This window comes from Synchiropus splendidus, chromosome 16 (genome assembly GCF_027744825.2).
Source record: "Synchiropus splendidus isolate RoL2022-P1 chromosome 16, RoL_Sspl_1.0, whole genome shotgun sequence".
NCBI lineage: Eukaryota > Metazoa > Chordata > Actinopteri > Syngnathiformes > Callionymidae > Synchiropus > Synchiropus splendidus.
In genome coordinates, this window is record NC_071349.1 from 17,215,999 (window position 1) to 17,237,162 (window position 21,164).

General features: G+C 39.2%; 3 protein-coding genes across 14 annotated transcripts in view; 1 reads left to right on the forward strand and 2 right to left on the reverse strand.

The window, feature by feature from the left end:
* LOC128747099 (doublecortin domain-containing protein 2) overlaps positions 1-636 on the reverse strand; it is a 159,431-nt gene extending 158,795 nt beyond the window's left edge. For 7 of the 8 annotated variants that reach the window (XR_008412633.1, XR_008412632.1, XM_053844665.1 and 4 more), the window contains exon 1: positions 153-424. Coding sequence is in view for 6 of the 8 variants with exons in the window: in XM_053844665.1 (XP_053700640.1) it covers positions 153-242 (90 nt within the window). In the remaining 2 variants the exon portion in view is untranslated. Of the gene's footprint in view, positions 1-152; positions 425-569 lie in introns of those variants that run through there. The other variant, XM_053844668.1, reaches the window with a different exon arrangement.
* Positions 637-1,969: 1,333 nt separating this feature from the next.
* On the reverse strand, positions 1,970-6,375 carry colec11 (collectin sub-family member 11). 3 transcript variants are annotated; one of them, XM_053844671.1, is made up of 8 exons: positions 5,516-6,375; positions 5,016-5,170; positions 4,879-4,950; positions 4,294-4,365; positions 4,166-4,219; positions 4,009-4,104; positions 3,729-3,911; positions 1,970-3,653 (listed from the first exon to the last, which is right to left on the reverse strand). In XM_053844671.1, exons 2-8 carry the CDS (start codon positions 5,137-5,139, stop codon positions 3,502-3,504), a joined length of 753 nt encoding a protein of 250 aa, XP_053700646.1. In that variant the 5' UTR covers positions 5,140-5,170; positions 5,516-6,375; the 3' UTR covers positions 1,970-3,501. The 3 variants fall into 3 exon arrangements, with proteins under 3 accessions (XP_053700646.1, XP_053700645.1, XP_053700644.1); XM_053844670.1 differs by having other exon boundaries at positions 1,970-3,893; XM_053844669.1 differs by having other exon boundaries at positions 1,970-3,911.
* Positions 6,376-6,946: 571 nt separating this feature from the next.
* The window catches only part of myo6b (myosin VIb), a 31,259-nt gene continuing 17,041 nt past the window's right edge, over positions 6,947-21,164 (forward strand). For 2 of the 3 annotated variants that reach the window (XM_053844649.1, XM_053844650.1), the window contains exons 1-18: positions 6,950-7,247; positions 9,044-9,187; positions 11,486-11,555; positions 11,619-11,692; positions 12,060-12,189; positions 12,561-12,666; positions 12,743-12,798; positions 12,864-12,961; positions 13,034-13,198; positions 13,856-13,936; positions 14,810-14,990; positions 15,233-15,377; positions 16,741-16,898; positions 18,084-18,175; positions 18,579-18,651; positions 19,263-19,390; positions 19,856-19,951; positions 20,555-20,725. In XM_053844649.1, the coding sequence (XP_053700624.1) occupies positions 9,071-9,187; positions 11,486-11,555; positions 11,619-11,692; positions 12,060-12,189; positions 12,561-12,666; positions 12,743-12,798; positions 12,864-12,961; positions 13,034-13,198; positions 13,856-13,936; positions 14,810-14,990; positions 15,233-15,377; positions 16,741-16,898; positions 18,084-18,175; positions 18,579-18,651; positions 19,263-19,390; positions 19,856-19,951; positions 20,555-20,725 (1,941 nt within the window). In that variant the 5' untranslated portion in view covers positions 6,950-7,247; positions 9,044-9,070. Of the gene's footprint in view, positions 7,248-9,043; positions 9,188-11,485; positions 11,556-11,618; positions 11,693-12,059; positions 12,190-12,560; positions 12,667-12,742; positions 12,799-12,863; positions 12,962-13,033; positions 13,199-13,855; positions 13,937-14,316; positions 14,991-15,232; positions 15,378-16,740; positions 16,899-18,083; positions 18,176-18,578; positions 18,652-19,262; positions 19,391-19,855; positions 19,952-20,554; positions 20,726-21,164 lie in introns of those variants that run through there. The other variant, XM_053844651.1, reaches the window with a different exon arrangement.

A 21,164-nucleotide genomic window follows, 5' to 3' on the forward strand; every position in this document is an offset into this window, starting at 1 on the left:
ATGAAGCAGAGTTAGAAGGCACTGATATTCAGAGTGACAAACGTGGTAAGATCAGAAAGGAGTATGTGAGGTTTGCTGTGATGAATGACAATATGAAGAGTGTAGGTGTGAGAATAGTTCACAAAAACGCCAAATATTCACAGTTCACTTACCTTTTCCATACTCTTTGATTGTTGTTTTTTGCTTGCTCCTTCGCCATAGCTGATTAGAATCGAGACATTAGCTTCCATTACATGATACATTTGTAGTTTTCTTTAGTGAAATATGTCATTTGCAGGAGTCTAGTGGCCTCTAGTGGTCTTACATAGCTTCCCCAACCCGACTTCCATTTAAGAGCATCCACAAAGTTGATCTACTTTTGGGTGAAATTGGTCTATTTAAACATATTTTCGAGTTCACGCTCAATCCCAGTTGCCGTTGTATTTGTACTTAAGGTGCGTGTCCACACTGTTGAGCTTCCCGCCGCCGACCAATCACAACAAAGGGGTGTGACCAGCTTGAACGAAAACAGTCGTCTTCTACTGGATTTAAGTCGAGATTTATCCACCATTTCATGACAAGAAACTTACCATTGTGCTCCACATGACTCTGGTATAATTCAGAAAACGTTTTAGCACATAATATGGCAGATATCAAGAAAGGAAGTGGCCGGAAACAAATGAACTGGAACTAAACAACGCCCCCTGTGGACAGGAGGGGTAGAACATCATCAGCCATAAAGTTAGCTGAATAAATACAGTCATGGCCCAAAGTTTTGAGAGTGACACAAATATTTTCACAAAGTCTGTTCCTTCAGGGGGGGTTTTTTATCAAAAACCCACAAATTCTGACAAACTCCAAGCATTGATGATGCAAGAATGGACGGCCATCGGTCATGATTTGGTTCAGAAGTTGATGGACAGCATGCCAGGGAGAATTGCAGAGGTCTTGAAGAAGAAGGGTCAACACTGTAAATATTGACCTATTGCATGTCTTTCTCAATAAGCTTTTGATACTTGTGAAATGCTTCTAATTGTATGTCATTATACCATAGAAACATCTGGCAAACACCTACAAACCCTTTGTGAAAATGTAATATTTGTGTCATTCTCAAAACTTTTGGCCATGACTGTTGATGTAACTAGAGCATCAGTGAGATTAAACATTTTACAATTAAAAACAGTTATGTCTACAATGCTCATTGACTTTTTAAGTTGTATATAGGAAATTTAAGAAAAGTATTTTGATCTTGTTCAGCTAAGAAAAAACAAGCATGGCACCTACTTGAGCTTTTTTAAATGTTCATTTCCAGCAGCAACGTAAACACTCCCGTGGCTCAGCTCCTCCAGGAACCAAACCCTGTGTCCCGTTTCAGGAGAGTACAACTTCCTCACCGCACCAAACGGAGCATCAATCTCTCTGGTCAGGGAGCTCAGAAGGCTGTCAAACGTGAACACCTGCCGCGGATTCACCACTATTTTCCTCCCTGGCGAAAAAGAGTCTCCGTTCTTGTAAACTGTTATTGTCTTTGTCGGCTGAAGATCCCTTCTTCTCGATAACCCCGGCATATTAGGCCAACAGGTCATTAGCAGTGACCACAATGGTGTGAAAAGTAATGGAGTGACTCTCAGGTGTTCGGACTGGTAACTGGAGAAAGCGTCTGATATTGAAACCAATTATTGCATGAGGAGGGATGGGAGCGGTACTGGCTACATCGGCCTGCTTATTTTCTGCTTAATTTAGACAGTATTCTTTTACTTCACAGAACTTTTATTGAACTTACCTGTACAGGAACTTGCTCCAATGCAACTTGTTATTTTTGAAAATACATCAACTTGCTGGATAACTTTTTATGAGAGTAAATAATGCTCACAAAAGTTCATGGCAGTATCTTGAGAATGAATACACATGAGCATGTTTACTCAAACATATTTATTGAGAAGGATTCTTTAAAAATGGATATTTGCATTTGTGTAGAACAATAATGGCATCGAGAGAAACCAGTCGGAGGAAACCAGTGCGACAAAGAACTCAAAAGGAGAACATCTAATCTCAATTTTTGAGTCTGTGTCTGTTGGAAGATAACCACCGATGCTTTGTATATCAACTTTGCCACACAATGCTATTTTGTTTAATGTTTAGTTGTTGGTTTTTTTGTTGATTATCTAGCAACAGCAAAGAAAAAAAACAAAACATCCTCTTATTGAATGTGGAAACAGACGCTAAAACCCCATTAATTATAATAATATATTCAGGTTTAGCACATAAGGGAAGCGATTAAATCAAGTACAGTTTCATTGTTTTATTCTCATTCTCACATATGACTATTATCTCCTCTTTGCAGGCCATTTTCGCAGTAATTATCTGCTGTTACTCACATCTGTCCAACATTGTTTACCACAAGAGCGACCAGAGGTTCCACCAACAACAATGGCACATAATGGTTTGTGTCAGAAAACTCTTGGTCAATGAAATGCATAATTCATTGTCACATTAATTATTCAATTCTTCAGAGGACTGGCGCTGAGCTTTATGAGGAGGTCTTCGTCATGAATATTCAAAATCCTTCAGCCAAGAGATGCCTCTAAAACAAAAGCACGGTGCATAAAGACAACAATTAATCACAACGGAAGCAAAGATTCTTTCTTTTAAAGAGGAAAATGCCAGAGCAATCTATGCTTGTCAAACATTGTGGTTTTGGCATTTTGACACACTGTCAAATGTTCAGTGTATAATTAATGTATTGTTTTGTTTTTTTAATTGTGTTTAAAGGGACCAGTCATACTCAGTTTTCTCAGCTGGATTCATACTAGTTAATATTTTACAGCACAGTTATAAAAAATGTTTTAAAAGAGAGGTAACAAATAGAAATAGAAATAAAAGTGAAGGAAGACGGCTAGGAAAAATTCTAATTAACAAGAAATATATTTATAGCAAGCAAAACAAAATTATCATTATAGTAGAGGTGGTTTTAAAAAATATATGTGTCGAATATATGTCGAAATACTATTCTTGTTTTAAACTAACTACTCACTAAAGTGTGATTTGACACTTATGGGTTCGTAATGACAATTTGCTTTTTTCAATTTTTGTTTTAAATTAACAGTTCTTACAATGGTCTTTGAACTTCTGCTGATTTGTGTTACTATTGAGGAAGCCCCTATACAACCTTGATGAATAATGCAGACACACTCTTGTCTGTTTTTGTTTTCTTTGATTGTGGTGCAACTGCCAAATAACTCATAATTTTGCATGCAGTACAGATATTGTTTCTGTGATTGAAGGTGCTTGACTGGATCCAAATGTGCTCCTATTGTCAAACAAAGTATCTGTATAATTGACAATAGCACAACCTTCAGTCAGTTATAGGGGAAACCAAAACAGTCTTATATTAAAGTTTACGACAGAAGAGTTGATTAAATGTTTGAATTTCGAACGAGAAAATAAATATACCACAGACTACGTCACAGCGCACAGCTTGTGCATTGTTTTATATGCAGAGATGCTCAGAAATGATGCTGCTCAGATGCTGTCCTTGTCAAACTCGCAAACAAAATACATGGTCGGGTGGCAAGAAACATCAGTCCACTCGCCTGAGGCCAACATCTCAGCACAGTCCTCGTCATCATAGGCGTTGTTGGGTTCCCCTCGCCGCCATTTGTTAAACGTAGATACTAGAGAGCGATCAACGTAAGTGAAAACTCCCTCTTGGTCCAAGTCATGGATGCCAATGTAGACTCTGCTCAGACCCGCTTGGGTGATGTACGCAGCGATGGCTGTGTTGGCGGTCTCATCCTTGGGCATGGCAAGGTGCCCTCCTCTGCTCTGACAGTGGGCCTCGGCGTCAAAGTAGCGCTTCTCCTCCTTCACCATCAGATAGATTTTACTGTCCGTCTCCTTTATGCCAGCAACAGCTGCAGGGGAGGTCAGTGCTGAAAAATGAGGACTTGCATTTCCATAAATTTATATACATATATAGATAGACACACAAAGAGGATAAGAAAAGTGTCTGTGACATTAAACTCATACCATTTTTGATGAACTTCAGCTCAGAGGAAAGTTGTGCCACGACAATATCCATCTCTCCTATCAACTTCCTCATTGGTGCACACTCACAAGGAACGCCTATTAGATAAGATTCATGGCTTTATTTCGTTTTCTGTAAAGTTATTTCCTGAAAAATTACCTGGATCTCCGGTTAGTCCCTGGGGTCCTGGATCTCCAACATCTCCTTTGTAACCTTTCATAAGCACAATAGGTTCGATTATTTACCCACAAATACCATAAGATAGACAAAAGTAAACTTTCAAAAACCTTTTATCCCACTGGGGCCCAATTTGCCATAGCGACCCATGATGCCTTTTTGACCTTTGATCCCAGCATGACCTGAAATTCAATTAAACAACATAAAATGGTAAATAAAGACAATGTTAAGTAAATAGTTACAGAAAGATAACTTCTAATTATGTCACTGTAATCATAATTGCTTTGTAAATCAACATGGACCGGCTGAGCAAGATTTTATTTTTCCGGTAATACCAATCTTATCCTGCAGAGAGCGCTAGAATACCATTTCTACACATGCAATATTATCTTTCTATTTGACCTTCACATTTGTGGCACCTTTTCTGTACCATCTCCGTGTGTCCTGTTTCTTCTCATTACAGCTTTCAGTGAACTCTTGGCTATAGCAGCAGATTGTGGGAACCATTTCTCATCCAAAATATAAACACTGGGTCATCTCTGGATGGCTTGTCAGTGATGTAACAGGTCTTTATCAGCACCAGTTATGTGATCTTTAGCCCCTTCCCTGCTCTTATTTTAGTAGTGGAAAGAGAGGGAAAGTTCCTGCATGCAGTAGAGTCTGTCACCAAAATCTATCACATAATAAATCTTTACCATCTTCGCCATGAGGTCCAACTCGTCCTGGTCTTCCTGGCGCTCCTTTGATTCCTTTCTCCCCAGGTTCCCCTGTGAAGATGACCAGTTAATAGTGCGAGTGCTATGTGTATGTGTTCAGATAAATCGCCACATGCCTTTTAGTCCTGGAACAAGGATCTGGACATTGCAGGTCTCTTCCGTCAGGAGTTGTCCAACAGACAAATCCAGTGATAATAAACTGAGCAGCACAAGCCGTAGAATTGACTTCTTTCTAATCATCCTTTTACATGGGTTTTTCTAGACTCCGCTTCTGAAAAAAGCAACATCACGTTTAAGAAAATGGAAATATTTGCAATTTAGTACACTATTATGAATAATGTTTGGATTAAATCATATGCATTGCACCTTTAGGTCTGGCAATATTGAATTTTTTTTTTAATCTCCAGCGACTAGTAAAAGTTGGATTCAGTATTTCATATATCTGATATGTATGTATGTATTTATTTATTTATTTTTTATCGGTTTCTCTTATTGGCACAAAAGACAGAATGTGAGTAGTTTGATACCTGATCAATACACAGACATATATATAATGTTGCTTACCGGGCGTTATTAAACCATCCATCACAAGTCAATAAAAGTGCAAATGACTTACCCTTTTTCCAAATTTTCCAGACAGAAATAGAAAGTATTGCAGCTTCCTGGGATGAGACAGTGCTCTGAACTCTTGGTGGTCTTGCAGAAGCATCTCATGTTGAATCCCAGAATGTGAGCGAGAGCGTAATCATAAACACAGATAAAGGCCGGAGCAGAGACCTCACACATAATTGGCCGGGAAAGCAGCAAAGGAATTTCCGAATATAGGCAAAGTTATACTTACACTGTAACTGAGTGAATGTAATGGTTAATATTTATACTTTTTTCATCTTGTAAAATATGTTTGGTGCCAGTTTAGCAATGTCTTTTGGTAATATGGTGTGTGGTTGAATTCAGGAGAGTTCTGATCATGAGGACTGAGAAGCCCCGGGGCTTCCCCAGGACGCACTCACAGTTGGTCTGGGAACGGACTGGACTTGTCTGCGATTCAGGCAAGTGGTTGACCAGTTCACGTCAGCCTAGACGCTTATTCAGATCCTATATCAGTGACCACATGTCACACATTGTGACCAAATCCTATGCACAACTCTGATTGTACTATACATGGAAATGATGATCTGCATGTGTGTTGAGGTCAGAAGATACTTTCACTGCATAATTCAGAGTCTAATGAAACAGTTAACAAGCTAGTTTAAGTTGTGCACAAGGACAGTCATGTTAGTGTTTACATGCTGTCATCTTGTGTCAGTAATGAGATATGATCCAATAGTATAGTGTCGGATGTCCTAATTAGATTTACAAACCGACGGGCGCTTTTCAATAGTGGATCGGGTGTCTCCTTTAAAAATCCCCCCAAAAGGGTTGGATTACATGCCTCTCAAATATTGATGTCCCCCAAGAAAGCATTTTCTGCTTTTCTCTGTAGCCAGTGAAGGAGGCAGTTGCATTATTATTATTATTATTATTATTATTATTATTATTATTATTATTATTATTATTATTATTGTTATTATTATATTGTGAAATTATTTTTGCCATTATTATTAATAATAATGAAATATTATTACATTAGATTTACGGAATACCAGGAGTGCCAGAATTAAATAATAAAGAAGAGATCGGAAATAGAGACATTAACTAGAAACAAAGTGGAAATATATTTCGAAATACGTAAAAAATTGACATAAATATACTTTGTTTCTAGTTAATGTCTCTATTTCCAATCTGAAATCTATCCTATTTAATTCTGGCACTCCTGGCATTCCATATAGATTGGAATAGATGTCCTTGTTATTATACATTTAGGCTTAAAAAAAGATAAGTAAGTGGTCGCTTAACATTACAATAGTGCTGGATGCTTCCGAAAACGATGTTTCATCATTGTTTCACAATGTCAATAAAGTTTATTCAAATGCGGACTCTGCGCATGTGCAATGGTAGGCCCTGTATGTTCTATACATCTTTGGCGCTACTGTCTAACTGTCAACAACGATAAGATAATTCTGGAATGCAGTCTACATTGACTTGTTAGTGGCACACACAACGTTGCGTCTTGTCCGCAATACTTTCGTGTGAATGTGACGAACAGACCTCATGTGTCAGAGGGGAGGCGTCACTCGGAACACTGTAGTAGACATCACTAATCCGGGAGACCTCCCGCTAGCTTCACTCGGTCACTGCGCAGCCAGGAAGGAGCTCCGAAGCTGGACTTACTGAGACCGTCCCTCCGCCGTATGTGGCATTTCAAACTTCCTCACACTGCCCGCTGACGCCTTTGAAAGATACATATTGTAAGTGCAACTCAACTTTTTTTTTATGGCGTTTATCAACGATGCAGTTTCTAACCAGTCACCGAGCATCTTGGTTAACATTACTGTAAAACGTTAACTCAGTTTTGACTTAAATGTTTTGAAACTAGCCTCTACATTGTTTATAACTAAATATTACTATTACTAATAATATTACTATTTATAATATTGCAGACGCATATCAAACTATTATGGTGTATTTTAATTATTTATCTGTAACCAGCTTTGCAGTTGACCAAAGTTTCCAATCGAACAAAAAAAATGTTTTGTATGCTTTAACAGAATCAGCTAAACCCCATGGTTAATACACTTCATATGTAATATTACACTTGCAACTAACTAAATTAATATTATTACAAAGTTACTTTTCTGTCAAGGTTGCTCTTGCAGTACTGTGAAACCATCATTTCACTTGTTGCTGTTTTGAACGTGTTTTTGTAAAACACACCGTCCATGAATGTTGGAATATTTCTGTGTGCAAACAGGAAACTATTCTCAGGAAATCAGAGGCGTGCTTTAACATCCTGCTTTAGTTTGATCCCAGTGCCCATTCATTCATGTCTGTTTACATCACCTTCTCTGTCCCTTGACTGAGCATCTTTCCCCGGAAGTAGAAAGAGGATTCCTCTCTTCAAACAATCAGTGACTTTTTAGAATTAGAAGTGTTTCACCTCCCTGCCTGGATTAAGGTCAGATACTAAGAGGATTGGAAGCTACTGAATCAAGTAGCCCAACTATTACGATGAGATGTGCTGAATAGGCTGTGGATGTCTTCCCGTCATCTGCATCCTGCTTCTCGTCTGTAGGACATGGAAACATCTTGTTGCACATTTTCTCTTCTCTCATACATGAGTTTGCCAATAGAAATATGAATATACCTGTATGAATATATAATGATTCTGCAGTCTCTATATCATTTTGACCAAGGGAAGCTTATCAACTTTTTTTTAACTTTCTAATGCGTAAAAGCATATTAAGTACTTAATGAAATCAGCATTTTCCTGGTTACCTGGCTTGTGCTTCAAAAGCTATAGCCTACATCACCTGGTATGACCCTTAGCGCAAGACCTTTTTGAAAGGATAAGTTGATGGCCGGTGCTATTTGTCGTGTTCATTTCATTTTCTAAGTCAAATATGAGGAGACAATTGTTGCTCTAATGATTTGCATAACTCTGCCCTGCTCCCTGGTAAAATTTGGATACTCGTCCAAGAGTGCGTCAGCAGTTTCCAACACATATCCTCCGTGACATCTGACCTTAATCGGTGAAGCTCATTAGATGCTTCAGCATAACATCAGCAGTTTTGTTATGGTTGTAGGATTAACTGTCAGGAGACATGGCTGTTAACACTAATCTTTTCACTCTGTCAAGGCGTTCAGATCGTGAACACGATGTTAGGGGCAGGAATGAAAGTGGTTACCTGGATGATTAATGTGTGAGGGATTAGGCAAAGCATCACCAGTCTGCTTATATTATGCAAATTTCTGTTAGCCAATATGTGTTCAGAGTTAATTCAGGATTATCATTACACATGCTGCTGCAGCTCTTCACTTCTGCACTAGACTCTGGACTCCATTTTCACATTTTTGACTGCCAAAAACAATTGCACTCTCATTACCATGGAAACTCATATACATTTGCAATTCAAATATTCACTTTACTAGAACAATCTAAATTGATTTCCCAGTGCAAATATGAAATCTGACAGTCAAGAGAGGTAATTTAACATTTTGATCTGAAACATTGATAGTCAATAATCTTTTCTTTCCTCTCTTGCAGGTGTAGGCTGCTCACTGCAGGATAGCCATGGAGGATGGGAAGCCTGTATGGGCTCCTCACCCGACTGACGGGTTCCAGCTGGGAACTATCATCGACATAGGGGCTGATGCCCTCACCATTGAGCCACTGAACCAAAGGGGCAAGGTGGGTCATGAACACTGTCTCATCACCTCAACTGGCTTCCTTTCCATAAACTATATGATATCACCTTCTGATCCGTAGATATAAATGTTATCGTGACAACTTTGGCTTGATATTCAAACCACAGCTGAAGTCCAAAAGGTGTGGACAGAACAATATGTCAAATATAGGACACATGAGAGCCCACATGTACAAAGACATGAATAAATCAACAGTGGAGCAGCCGGTGCGCTGATAATGTTGCCTTCAGGGAGAGCAATTCATTAGGCGATAGAGGCCACCTGTTACACCTGAGCTGTCCCATGTCCCCTCCATTTCAGATGTTTACAACAGAACCTGTTGAGTTCCATTTGTTTTGCCTTGCCTTTCCCATGGTAAGCGGTGTAATTGTTATTGTACTTTTTTAGTATCATATTTTGTTTGATAATAATTTCACTCTACAACTGCGTATCATTGCGATGTTTGCCTTCATAAATAAAATAAAATATGCGTTCATGGACTTTTGGACTGGTGGAAATTAAGTACTGTGGTGCCTCAGCTTGCTTCAATATAATCATGTCTTTGTCAGAACGCAACTTACTTTTATGTCGATCAAATATCCTCACTGAGGTGAATGGAAATGTGACGAGTGGGTTCTGGATCCCCAAGAAAAAAAATATTAGAACTGCTGTTTTTGCAAATAATTAGAGAGAGAGCGTTGATGTCGTCACCCTGAAAACCCTTCGCAGTATGTTCTGTTAAAGCCAGCTTGTCAATTAAGTTGTGTAAATGTTTATGGCGATTCAGCACAGTAGTAAATGAACAATTCGCTATGGTTCAGGCTACCTGTAATGTCTATTGATTTTACTGTGGTGCGCCAAACAAGGTGTATATCTTTGATATTTTTTGCCATGTTTGTCTTTTATTTATGCCATTTAAAGCTTTATGTTTTAATAAAGCCAAAGCAGTTGTGCACACCTTCAGTGGCATGGTTTTTTAGGTATCAGTATCGATTCATTTTCAACCGGGAAGAATGCAGCAGTGAACAGGTCCAAGTTTGTTAAAAAGAGAAAAGGAGCCTGTACTGTTTTGCCTTGAAGACAACAAGACATCAGTCTTGCATCCCGTTTGCGAACTGGATTGATTAAGACGAAAACACATATTCCTGGACACCACACTTACTTTTCCCTTTCCCTGTTTGCATAAAGACAGAAGACCTTTTGGATTTTCAATGACGCTTTGCGACCCCGGCTATTTTTGAACCTTTCATCTTTTTGGCTTTGAAAGAGCATACAGTGTGACTATTACAAATCTACGTTACTCAATAAAAGCAAGTGCTTAACAAAGCTTAAAAAAAAAAAAGCAGATTCAGGTGTACAAATATTCCTTGTATTTCTGTCAGTAATAATACATACATTAAACGTCATTTGACTTTCGGTCATAGTATTGAAGTTTATATTACTTAATCAGTTGCCACTTATCCTACAAAGGGTCAAGTTAATGTTTTAAGTTTTCGATGATATATGTACAAAAATGTGGAAAAACCCTGACAAGAATTGACTGGAAACTACAACAGCATTGCTGCAGGCCCTTTCAGTAAGTGAATGAAAGGTCTATTGAGAATCTTTGTTACCATAGTTGGGAGCTCATTAGTGCCTCATTTTGGTTCACGAAACACAGTTTTATCAGTCACAGGGTTTTTGTTGTGAACAAATGACCACAGGGAGCCCACAACACAGAGGACATTTGTGCTCTCACTCTCGTGATGATCATTTGTGATAATATTTAAGTGTTTTAGGAGACTACTGTGGGGGTGTTTGCCTTCATGCACCAGAAAAGAGCTGAACCAGAAGACAAAGCAACAATTCCTAAACCTTTTTTCCTCTCCTCAGTTTGCCTTTTAGCCTCACAAGAGCACACAGTTAGAGATAAATTTCGATTTTCAGAATAAAATAAAACTTCTACTTAATATTCTCAACTGTGAAGTACTGTTTATTTATCCTGGCACGAGTCTGAAATAATGACCAATTTACACAGTATGTATTAACTTTTTACTCCCTAAACACCGACTTTACTTGGAGGGTCAGCTGGAAGGCTCCAGCACACACATGAACACTCTCATGCACACAATCTCTGACTCACTCAGGTGTTCAGATCTTGTTGCTGTGCTGACAAATTATTCATGACGCTGCCTTGCCTGTCTGCGAGTTTTTACCCCAGACACCCTGTTTCTTAACTTTAGTGTCACTAAACACACTGCCAGTTTTGTGGTAACAGTATAATAATGAATCAGTCATTGTTTTCTACTCCCTTAATTTCCAGACCTTTCTGGCACCGATGAACCAAGTCTTCCCGGCGGAGGATGACGTCAACAAGCATGTGGACGACAACTGTAGGTTCAAATATTCCTGGAAAAAAAATGCGCTTTTGACTTATAATCTCGCTTTCCTTTCAGGCAGCCTTATGTACCTCAATGAAGCAACCCTTCTCAACAACGTCCGAGTGCGGTACAATAAAGACCATATTTACGTAGGTTTTTTTTGTTTTTAGATTTGTTTTTAGTACTTCTGTGTGCACACCTGCTCCTTCTTGTTTGGCAGTGTTACCTCTCAGTTTAATGTGAGAACTAAAGATCCTTTGGGGAGACAAAGCAGGTGGCAAAGAGGGATGGGGATGCTTGCTGAGGGGTCACAAAGTCAAACCTTATCCTGATCCTCACTTAGGAAATGAAGGACAGATGGTAGATGTGGAATAAAAGCCAGGAAACAAGTTGAGGTGTGTCCTAGCAGCTCTCACAGGCCTTTTCTTTCTGAGCTGTTGTTTCATGCTGCTTTATTATTTATAAGTTTTGTTCTGTGTAATGCACTCTCTTATTCTTTTGATTGTGTGTTTTCAGACATATGTGGCGAACATCTTAATCGCTGTGAATCCTTACTATGACATTCCAAAACTGTACGGACCTGATGCTATTAAAGCGTATCGAGGAAAGTCCCTGGGCACGATGCCTCCTCATGTCTATGCCATTGGTGAGATAAGATAAAACTTTTATAGCCCTGAAATTGTGCTTATATGTTAAATTGAGGCAATATATTTCCTACATCTTTGCCTTGAAGTTTTGTGAAACTTTCCATTCTAAAACTGCTTTGCATTCACTGCTAAATATTGACATAAATATCAGCATTTAGATGAGTCTTTTATAAACGTCATGCTGAAGAGTGATGCAGTGACGTGCATGAGCTTGAATGGGAACAAAAACAAACATGAAATCGAGTTGTGAACTCTTCTGTTATATACAGTTTGGCTATGTACCTGTTTAACTTTCTTCTGCCTTCGCTGACGTCTGACATTTTATTGATATGTTGTGCAAAAATCAATACGCTTGTGACTGTTTTCCCAGCTGACAAAGCCTACAGGGACATGAAGGTTCTCAAAATGAGTCAGTCCATCATCGTATCTGGGGAATCCGGTGCTGGGAAAACTGAAAACACCAAATTTGTTCTCAGGTAAATAGAATACTCACTGCATACATTGATATTTTTGTCTTACATGTTGTTGAAATTGCTGTCTATGATGGTCTAGATATTTGACGACAACATATGGAAGTGGCCAAGATATTGATGAAAGGATTGTTGAAGGTAGAGTACACACAATTCATAGCTTTCATTCAGTTTTACACTGTTTGTTGATTAAATTTCTCCAGCAAATCCGCTTCTTGAGGCATTCGGAAACGCAAAGACTGTCCGGAACAACAACAGCAGTCGCTTTGGGAAGTTTGTGGAAATCCATTTTGATGAAAAGGTTTTTATTTATTTACTTTTAAAATCTGTTTTCAACACAGTTCTGAAATTGTACCCTAACTTGTCCTTACAGAACTCGGTCGTGGGTGGATTCGTCTCACATTACCTCTTGGAGAAGTCAAGGATTTGCATGCAGAGCAATGACGAAAGGAACTACCACATCTTCTACAGGCTGTGTGCCGGAGCGTCTGAGGACATCAAGAAAAAACTTCACCTGGATTCTCCTGACAGCTTCAGGGTCAGTTGGCAGAGCCGTCCTCCTTTTAAAATAAAAGTAGTCAAGTCTAATTAGAAATTATGTATTAGTAGTCATTGGAAACATTAACAATATTTATAGTGGGACAGTGCTGTACTGGTTTTCTATGTTCGGGTAAAAAAGAGTGACTGTGTTGTCTCTTTAACTAAAACAATAAAACCTCACCGGAAGCATCTGAAGATCTAATCATAGTAAAATAAAATATTTATAATTGAATTGAAAATATTTTTAATGCAGTGTCAAACAAGTGTAGGAGTAAGTCATGTAGCAGTTCCTTAAAAGCCCACTAGATGCAGCTATAGCTCACTTTAACGCAACACTAAACGCTTTATTTGGGAAGTATCCGCAGCAATAAACTGCGTTTTGTGGGCGTGATTACAGAGTAAATTGGTCTGTCAGCTTGTTTCCCTTTTCGTTATTAACTCAAATCCCATAGGTTACATTAGCAGCTAATTATGTCGTGCAATATTAAGAAACTACTTTGCAAAATGGATTGTGTCCCTGTGTAAGAAAGGAATCATAGCCTTTAATTCATGATTATATGTTCTCAGTCTTGAGATCATTTTCTGTTTTCTGTTAATGCGGGCAGCAGATTGAGCAGACGTGTGTTCATAAATGTTTTTATTTGCCCTTTTGCAGTACTTGAATCGTGGCTGCACCAGATACTTTGCTGGGAAAGAATCGGAAAAACAAATCATGCAGAACCGCAAGAGTTCAGAGGTAATGTGGAATTCATGTGTTTTGTTGAGCGAACTGCCTTTCAGTTTCAGCGAAAGCAATTGTATTGTTATTAATAAATATCCAATAGGCGAGTCGGAATTGTTAAGGCCGAGCATCTTGTAGGAAATTGCGTTGCCTCTTGGGGGCTTGGTTATTCATTTTATTAAACAATTAAAAAAAATCGCTGTCCCCGGGATTTGTTATGCATCTTGATTTTGTTTCTCAGAAAGAATGCCGTTTTATTATTGATATTACTCGTGGATTTCCTCAGAGTATTTTCCGTTATCAAATTTTCTGTTGTATGAATATCATGTGCGATTATATAACCACTAACTGCAGCCTTGTATATCTCTCTGTCCTGCCATGTGTTTCTGATGCAGGAAAATAAGGTGATTTTCTCTTCCTCCTTAAAATGGAAACAAGGGTCTTTCCTCCCTCTGCATGTGTTTGCCTTTTTCATTGTAGTCACAATTTACTTTTTGAGATTATATACATGAATCAGCTCTTGAAACTATGGCTTGTCGACGTAATTTGGCGGAGCTTAATCATCACTTTGTGATCGATCTGCTAATCCTGACTTCTAATGAATATCCGAGCGGTTTGTTCAGTGACATTTCATGCTGCATGTCTGCTTTCTTCACTATCATTATTTATGAGCTCTCGCTGTAGCATATAGAGTTCATCGGGTGCGTTCTTGCTGTGCTCTGGTGATGGTGGCATTTCATTGCATATGATTTGTGTTCCGATTTGAAGTTACAACTCATCAAATCCGTCCTCTAGTGTTTGATTCGAAATGAATGGTGCGGATAGTTGAGAGCCGAAAGGCGTGAAGCTATTTCTTATTAGTGTTTTGACTTGCATTTGTGGTTGCAGCATCTCAAGGTTGGAGCGCTGAAGGACCCCCTTCTGGACGACCAGGGGGATTTCAACAGAATGTGTGTGGCCATGAAGAAAATCGGTCTGGATGACACTGAGAAACTGGATCTGTTCAGGGTTGTGGCTGGAGTCCTGCATCTTGGCAATATTGACTTTGAAGAAACAGGAAGCAGCTCAGGTCCTGAAGCCGATGATTCAATGTGTGAATGTAGAATCTGCCGCAGCTGGTCAAGTTAGAAAACTCACAGTTACTCTCAATATGCCAGTGTATTCATGGCTGTTTGAAAGCCTGGTGTGTTGACAGAGAACATCTGTTTGCTGAAGAAGAGCAGGGCCGAACCTTTATTAGTAATGTACGATGATGTATTGGAGCCGTGTAATTTGCTGCGTTTTAAATGTGCCTGTTTCTCCTCATGACAGGCGGATGTGTCCTGAAAAACCAGTCAGGGCAAACTCTTCAGTACTGCGCGGACCTGCTAGGTCTGGACCAGGACGATTTACGGGTCAGCCTCACCACTAGAGTGATGCTCACCACAGCAGGGGGCGCCAAAGGAACAGTCATTAAGTAAGCGCTTTGCACGCAGCATTATACGCCTTCACATAGAACTTCAACGATTCCACTCTTAGATTAATATTTGGTCGAGCCTAATGAAGAAATCTACGGATCAGAAGCAAAGTATTATGTGTTAAAAGTGACCTTTTAGAAACAGGAACGCATAATTGCCATTTATAAGCTGCTTATTGATACGTGTATTAGCTGAATATTAGACTATATTATGCTGGATGATTACTGATGTTTGAATGTGTTCCTTTATCTTAAGTGATACCTCATATTATCATATTTATAGTCATGGCTATCTTCGTTTTACACGGCCACAAACTGATTTAATATTGATTTCAATGTGTTTCATCAATGCAATCTGAAGATGAGACGTATAATCTTCATTATGTAACAGCCTGCTGAGTCGATGAAGTAAAGGTCATGTAGATTAAGGCCCATTGTGACTAGCATTTTCTCTCTTGTAGTTGCAAACAGTACATTTTGTGATTGTTTTTAAATGACTCACAAATATTTCATGATGCAATTCCCTTTTCTGTGAAGCTTATAAATACAAATGCCCAAATCAATCGTTTTCAGTTCAATGTGGAACAACAGTTGTGTGCTTATGTGTAATGTAGAGTCTGAATGATGAGGGCCAGGTCAGATCGATAAATATTTCAACAAGGCCAGATGCTGGCCTGGCCTGGAAGTGTTTTCGCCGTATAAATAATGCAGGCAGTATCTGAGGAAGCAGGCAACCGTGGCTTCAGTACAGTAAAGACCCAATGTCTGGGGAGCAGCTGAAGGGACAGGGGACCTGCTTTGTTATTAAACCCCAGACTGATCCACAGAACCTTTAAGAGTTGGAGGGGAAGGAGCTAGCAACAAATAGTTCTTGGGAAATGATTGAATTATTGAAGTGAGATTTGAAATATGGACAGTGAAACTGATGGGATTTTGAAATAGCATGGCACTGTGGGTTTTTGTGTGTCAGGGAATAATACTACAATGGTTAATAAAGACGGACAATTTATTCCAGCAGAGGATGTGAGTGGAATCACAAATGAAAGATGTGGGTGAAAATCTATTGCAGCAAAGGGGGACTCTCATGCGCTTACATTTTCAATTCCTCTTCTTCCCAGCTGGGAGAGCTCGGTTGAACTCTGGGTCACCGTGAAACTGCACTCTGTCCTTACAGTCAACCCTGCTAAATAATGAAGCACAACTGTGTTAAAATGCCGACAGGGAGTCTGCTTTGGTTCAGAGTTCAGATTTTAGTCTGAATATTTCATCTTGACTTGAAAATGATCACTTAAGCAAGATATCAGAAGAAGTGTGACTGGAATGAGTCGAAAAAGGGGGCTGATGCTTGGTCTTTTCCCACCAGAGTGCCTCTGAAGGTGGAGCAAGCGAACAACGCTCGCGATGCCCTGGCCAAGGCTGTCTACAGCCGCCTCTTTGACCATGTGGTCAAACGAGTGAACCAGTGCTTCCCCTTCGACACGTCCTCAAACTTCATCGGAGTGCTGGACATCGCTGGGTTTGGTAACGACTTTTACAGCATCTTGAGCACGACTCGCGCCAATGAAGTGAATTGCGTGTTTGTTTGCAATCATGTCCATCTAATTGCACATCAACACTTGAGAAACAAATCCATACGGTCAATATTGGTTGGAACTCGCGGCGTATTAGTGTCATTTTTTCAAGACTAGATTGACTGTTTAATCAAACTGAATCGTTGTTGTGCATTCTTATATGGGAGCTGCTCTGATTACAAAGGTCAATGACTCATTCCAGTGAAGCTCATCTACGTTCCTTACTGTGCTGTCTGATTTAAAGTTCCAGCTCATTATTTGATCCAAGGTGAATTTCTCTCTGAAAAATGACTTACATTTTACTTGAAAGACATATTTCTGTTATGATTATTTTTAAGAAATTCAAATCTTGCCAGTGGGACAAAGTGATTTTTGTCACGTTGCTATTCTCATTCTCATTTGTGGAAACTAAACTCACTACAAAGGTGAGGTGTAGTGTCTATAAAGATTGTTTCTGTCCTCTGTTTTAACATCAGAATCTTCTGCATCACCTTGTCAAAGATTTGTGCTTCTTAAGTATCATGAAATAGCGTTAGAGTATCATGTTATTAGTACCACAAAATTCTGTTGTAATATCATGTTATAATATCATGTGTTAAGTATTACGAAATAACAGAATATCACCTTATAATGTGTAAGTATCCTGAAATAACAGAATGTCACATTATAATGTGATAATTTTCAGGGTATGTAAGGTATCATGAAACAGTATTTCAGGAATGATGAAACAGTGTCCTAATTTTCACTCTTGGTTTAGAAATAATGTGAGGTTTATTAGTTGTTCAAGTCCAAACATTTTAGAGCAGACAGCGCCATCTAGTGAAAATCAGGACACTGTTTCATGAAACCTCATCAGCCCTTCAATACTGTGTCATGAAAACTCATCTACCCATCACCACGTGATAGCTACCACAGATCCTTGCTGGCAGCTCTGAGCTTTCAAAGAAAAGAATAATTAAATAAATAAACATTTGTATCTTCTTTTTCTTTAGGCAAAAATAAAAAAGCAGTGAATTGAATTAAATTTGAATTAAATAGCATTTAATCTGTTGCTCCACTCAGTGTTAATGCCTCTACCACTCTGCTCTGCTCCAAATCTTGCTGATCCACATGACTTTTTTGTCTGTTTTCTCAGAGTATTTTGAACACAACAGCTTCGAGCAGTTCTGTATCAACTACTGCAACGAGAAGCTGCAGCAATTCTTCAACGAACGCATTCTGAAAGAGGTGGGTGGGACTCTGCGTTGTCAGTGTCAACTCTTTATTTCCTGAGAATCGTGCGCATCACCACCAACTTACTGACCTATTCAGCTGACCAATAGAAGCGTTGATCCACACATAGCGCTCTCTTGTCTGGTACGATTCTTCTCATTGTGCTATTCTTTTGCCCTTTCATTAGGATGCTAATTTCTCCGGGGGCATAATGAATCTTGTTCCCTCCTGTGATCTCTTAATGTTATTCTCCTCCAAGGTCTCCAATTAAAGCACGTTCTTATTGAAGCCAGTTTTGATTATCTGGATCTGGTGTTATAAATTCAAGTGCTGTTGTGGGATGCCACTTTGATACTCTCATTATATTTCTTTGCTATAAATTAATTTCCCACATTAAGCTTTGGTCATGTTTGTTCAGGAACAAGAGCTGTATCAAAGAGAAGGGCTCGGAGTGAGCGAAGTGCACTATGTTGACAACCAGGATTGTATTGGTGAGTTTTGCACATCAGCAAAGTGTCGCAGGCTTGAAACATACTCTGGATTAGCTTGGCTGCCTTCTTTCATTCTCTGGGGGAGTCATCAGACCTGCTTTTAGTACATCTGTCTCCGAAACAAGAACACCAACTTCTCATTATCCACGGAGCAGAATATATCTTCGAGTATAGAGAGAAGCCATTATGGGCCTTAGAGGGTTTTCTGTCCCTTCTGTGTAGCAAAAAGAAACCATCATGCTTTTTTTTCCATCTTTACTTTGTCCACCAATGAATCATCAAATTAATGTGATGAAGTGGCCAGTGCATGGAGGTGAAGCCGTTTCCATTTGTATTTCAAAGGCTGTGGTTATTCAGGTGCGAGGTTAACTGACAGCCGTGAGTGGAGTTTATGACTTGCAAATGACCGATTGGTTTAGACATTAATTCGCTCATCAGTCCACCATTTTATGCACAGGTGTCTGTTCATGCAAATGCTATTTTGGAAGGTCTTTAGCTTTTAGTTTGCAATGCAGACACAGCTTGCAGAATAAATTATTGAGACTTTTGGCCAATAGAGCCCCAGGAATTGTGTGAAGTTTGATCATTTTTGTGACTCTTCTGTTGTTTAGATTTGGTGGAATCCAAGATGGTGGGAATCTTGGATATTTTGGACGAAGAGAATCGTCTCCCTCAGCCCAGCGACCAGCACTTCGCCCTGGCCGTGCACAGTAAACACAAAGACCACTTCAGATTGACGGTGCGACCCCCAGAAAAAAATTCTCTCCTCTGCTGCCTCGTCTCCTGTCGCGTCTGTAATTTTCCCTTCATTGTATTGCTGTTGTGAAAGGAGCACATTGCTGTTGTCATTGTGATTCAGCTTGTTTGCGTGTGACGCACTCTCTTTGTTGCTCCTGCTCATCATTCTGCCAGTATCTGCACAAGCATGAAATCCTTTTAGAAATGAATCCTTGACACCATTTCGAGCTTTAGATTAGAGGAAGCTGGCTTCAGCTGCACTATGCTCCACTGAGATTCATTTCTCTGATAATCATACTGTACTGAAAATGCAGATCTTGATAGCCAACATCCAAGTGTCTGTTAATAATTAGATTTTTTTCAGTAGCTACTAGCTGTAAAATACAAAAAGTTGGATTTGATGAAAACCACCCCACAGTTAATAACAGAAGTATAAATGAATATAAGCTGTCTTCTTTGCTTTCAGGTCCCACGGAAATCCAAACTGGCAGTTCATCGTAATCTTCGTGACGATGAAGGCTTCATCGTCAGGCACTTTGCTGGGGCCGTCTGTTATGAAACAGTAATTTATCTCTGTTGGTTTTGTAAATTCCACAGCTATATCATTATTAATCTGTTAGTTCTTTTTCTGTCATTTGACTGCATGATTTAATGCTCACTGTTTAAAACCTCCTTATGGTGATAATGTTATCTTGTGGTATTTTTGGACCATTATGGAGTTCCACAATGCTGCTTGTTTTTGTTTAAAACAAGTTAATTTGGATTATTTTTTGTACTTTTATGAATGTGACTAGTTCCTAAAATCATTCTCAATTTCCATACCTTAATTTTAAAGCTAAGAAAAATGTAATGTAAGTTGTAAGCATGTTATTTTCCCCCCAAGGGAAGACATTTAAGATATAAACAGCAGGGGGAAACAATGTGTCGACTTAAGGACACCAATCCAGTGTAAGTGCTGCTACCGATAAGCTTTAAATTGTGTCCGATTTAAGCAGTTTAATACTGGCTGCCTGTATCAGAAATGTTTTTGGAGCTCAGTTGTAGGGGTGAAGATGTTATTCTTTGCTGTGGTGTTACGACTGCCATCTCGTCCACGGGAGGTGCCTTTACCAAACAATATATAGTTCGAAATTGAGAATGTTTACCTCATTCATTTCCTTGACAGACTCGATTTGTGGAGAAGAATAATGATGCGTTACACATGTCCTTGGAGAGCTTGGTGTGCGAGTCAAAAGACAACTTTGTTCGAGCTCTATTCGAAAATTCCAACACAGTCAAGGACTCCAAACAAAAGGCGGGCAAGCTCGGCTTCATCAGCGTTGGCAACAAATTCAAGGTGAGCAGGATTGTTCAGAGGTTTTACTGCTGTCAACAAAGTCTCAATACACTTGGGCAAGTATGAAACTTTCCTCTGCTATTTTACAGTAATGGAAAGTAAGTTTGTCTCTATGGCAACAGCCATGGCTAACTCTGAGCAAAGGAAGTCTACAAATAAGTGGCTGTAGTGATGGTTAGATGAGGTATTATGAAACAGTTTATATAGTTTTCAGATGCCACTAGATGGCGTTCTTGATTTAAAAATGGTGTGCGGCTTCAATGAGTCAGTTGTTCCAAGTCCAAACATTTTACAGCAGACACTGCCATCTGGTGCCCTCAGAAAATCGGGACAGTGTTTCATGAAACCTCATCAACCTCTCAACACTGCTCACTAAAGCAGCAACATTTGTTTAACATGTGTCTGGTAATTTTAGCTGCAGTTCATTTTAGCCAACAAG

What these genes read in the sequence shown, in the direction of transcription:
- colec11 (XM_053844669.1), bottom strand. Translation starts at nt 5,139, where the DNA reads ATGATTAGAAAGAAGTCAATTCTACGGCTTGTGCTGCTCAGTTTATTA. An exon ending in CCTTGTTCCAGGACTAAAAG is followed by an intron (nt 4,951 to 5,015) that starts GCATGTGGCGAT and finishes TCATCTTCACAG; the next exon opens with GGGAACCTGGGGAGAAAGGA. An exon ending in GCTGAAGTTCATCAAAAATG is followed by an intron (nt 3,912 to 4,008) that starts GTATGAGTTTAA and finishes CTCATTTTTCAG; the next exon opens with CACTGACCTCCCCTGCAGCT.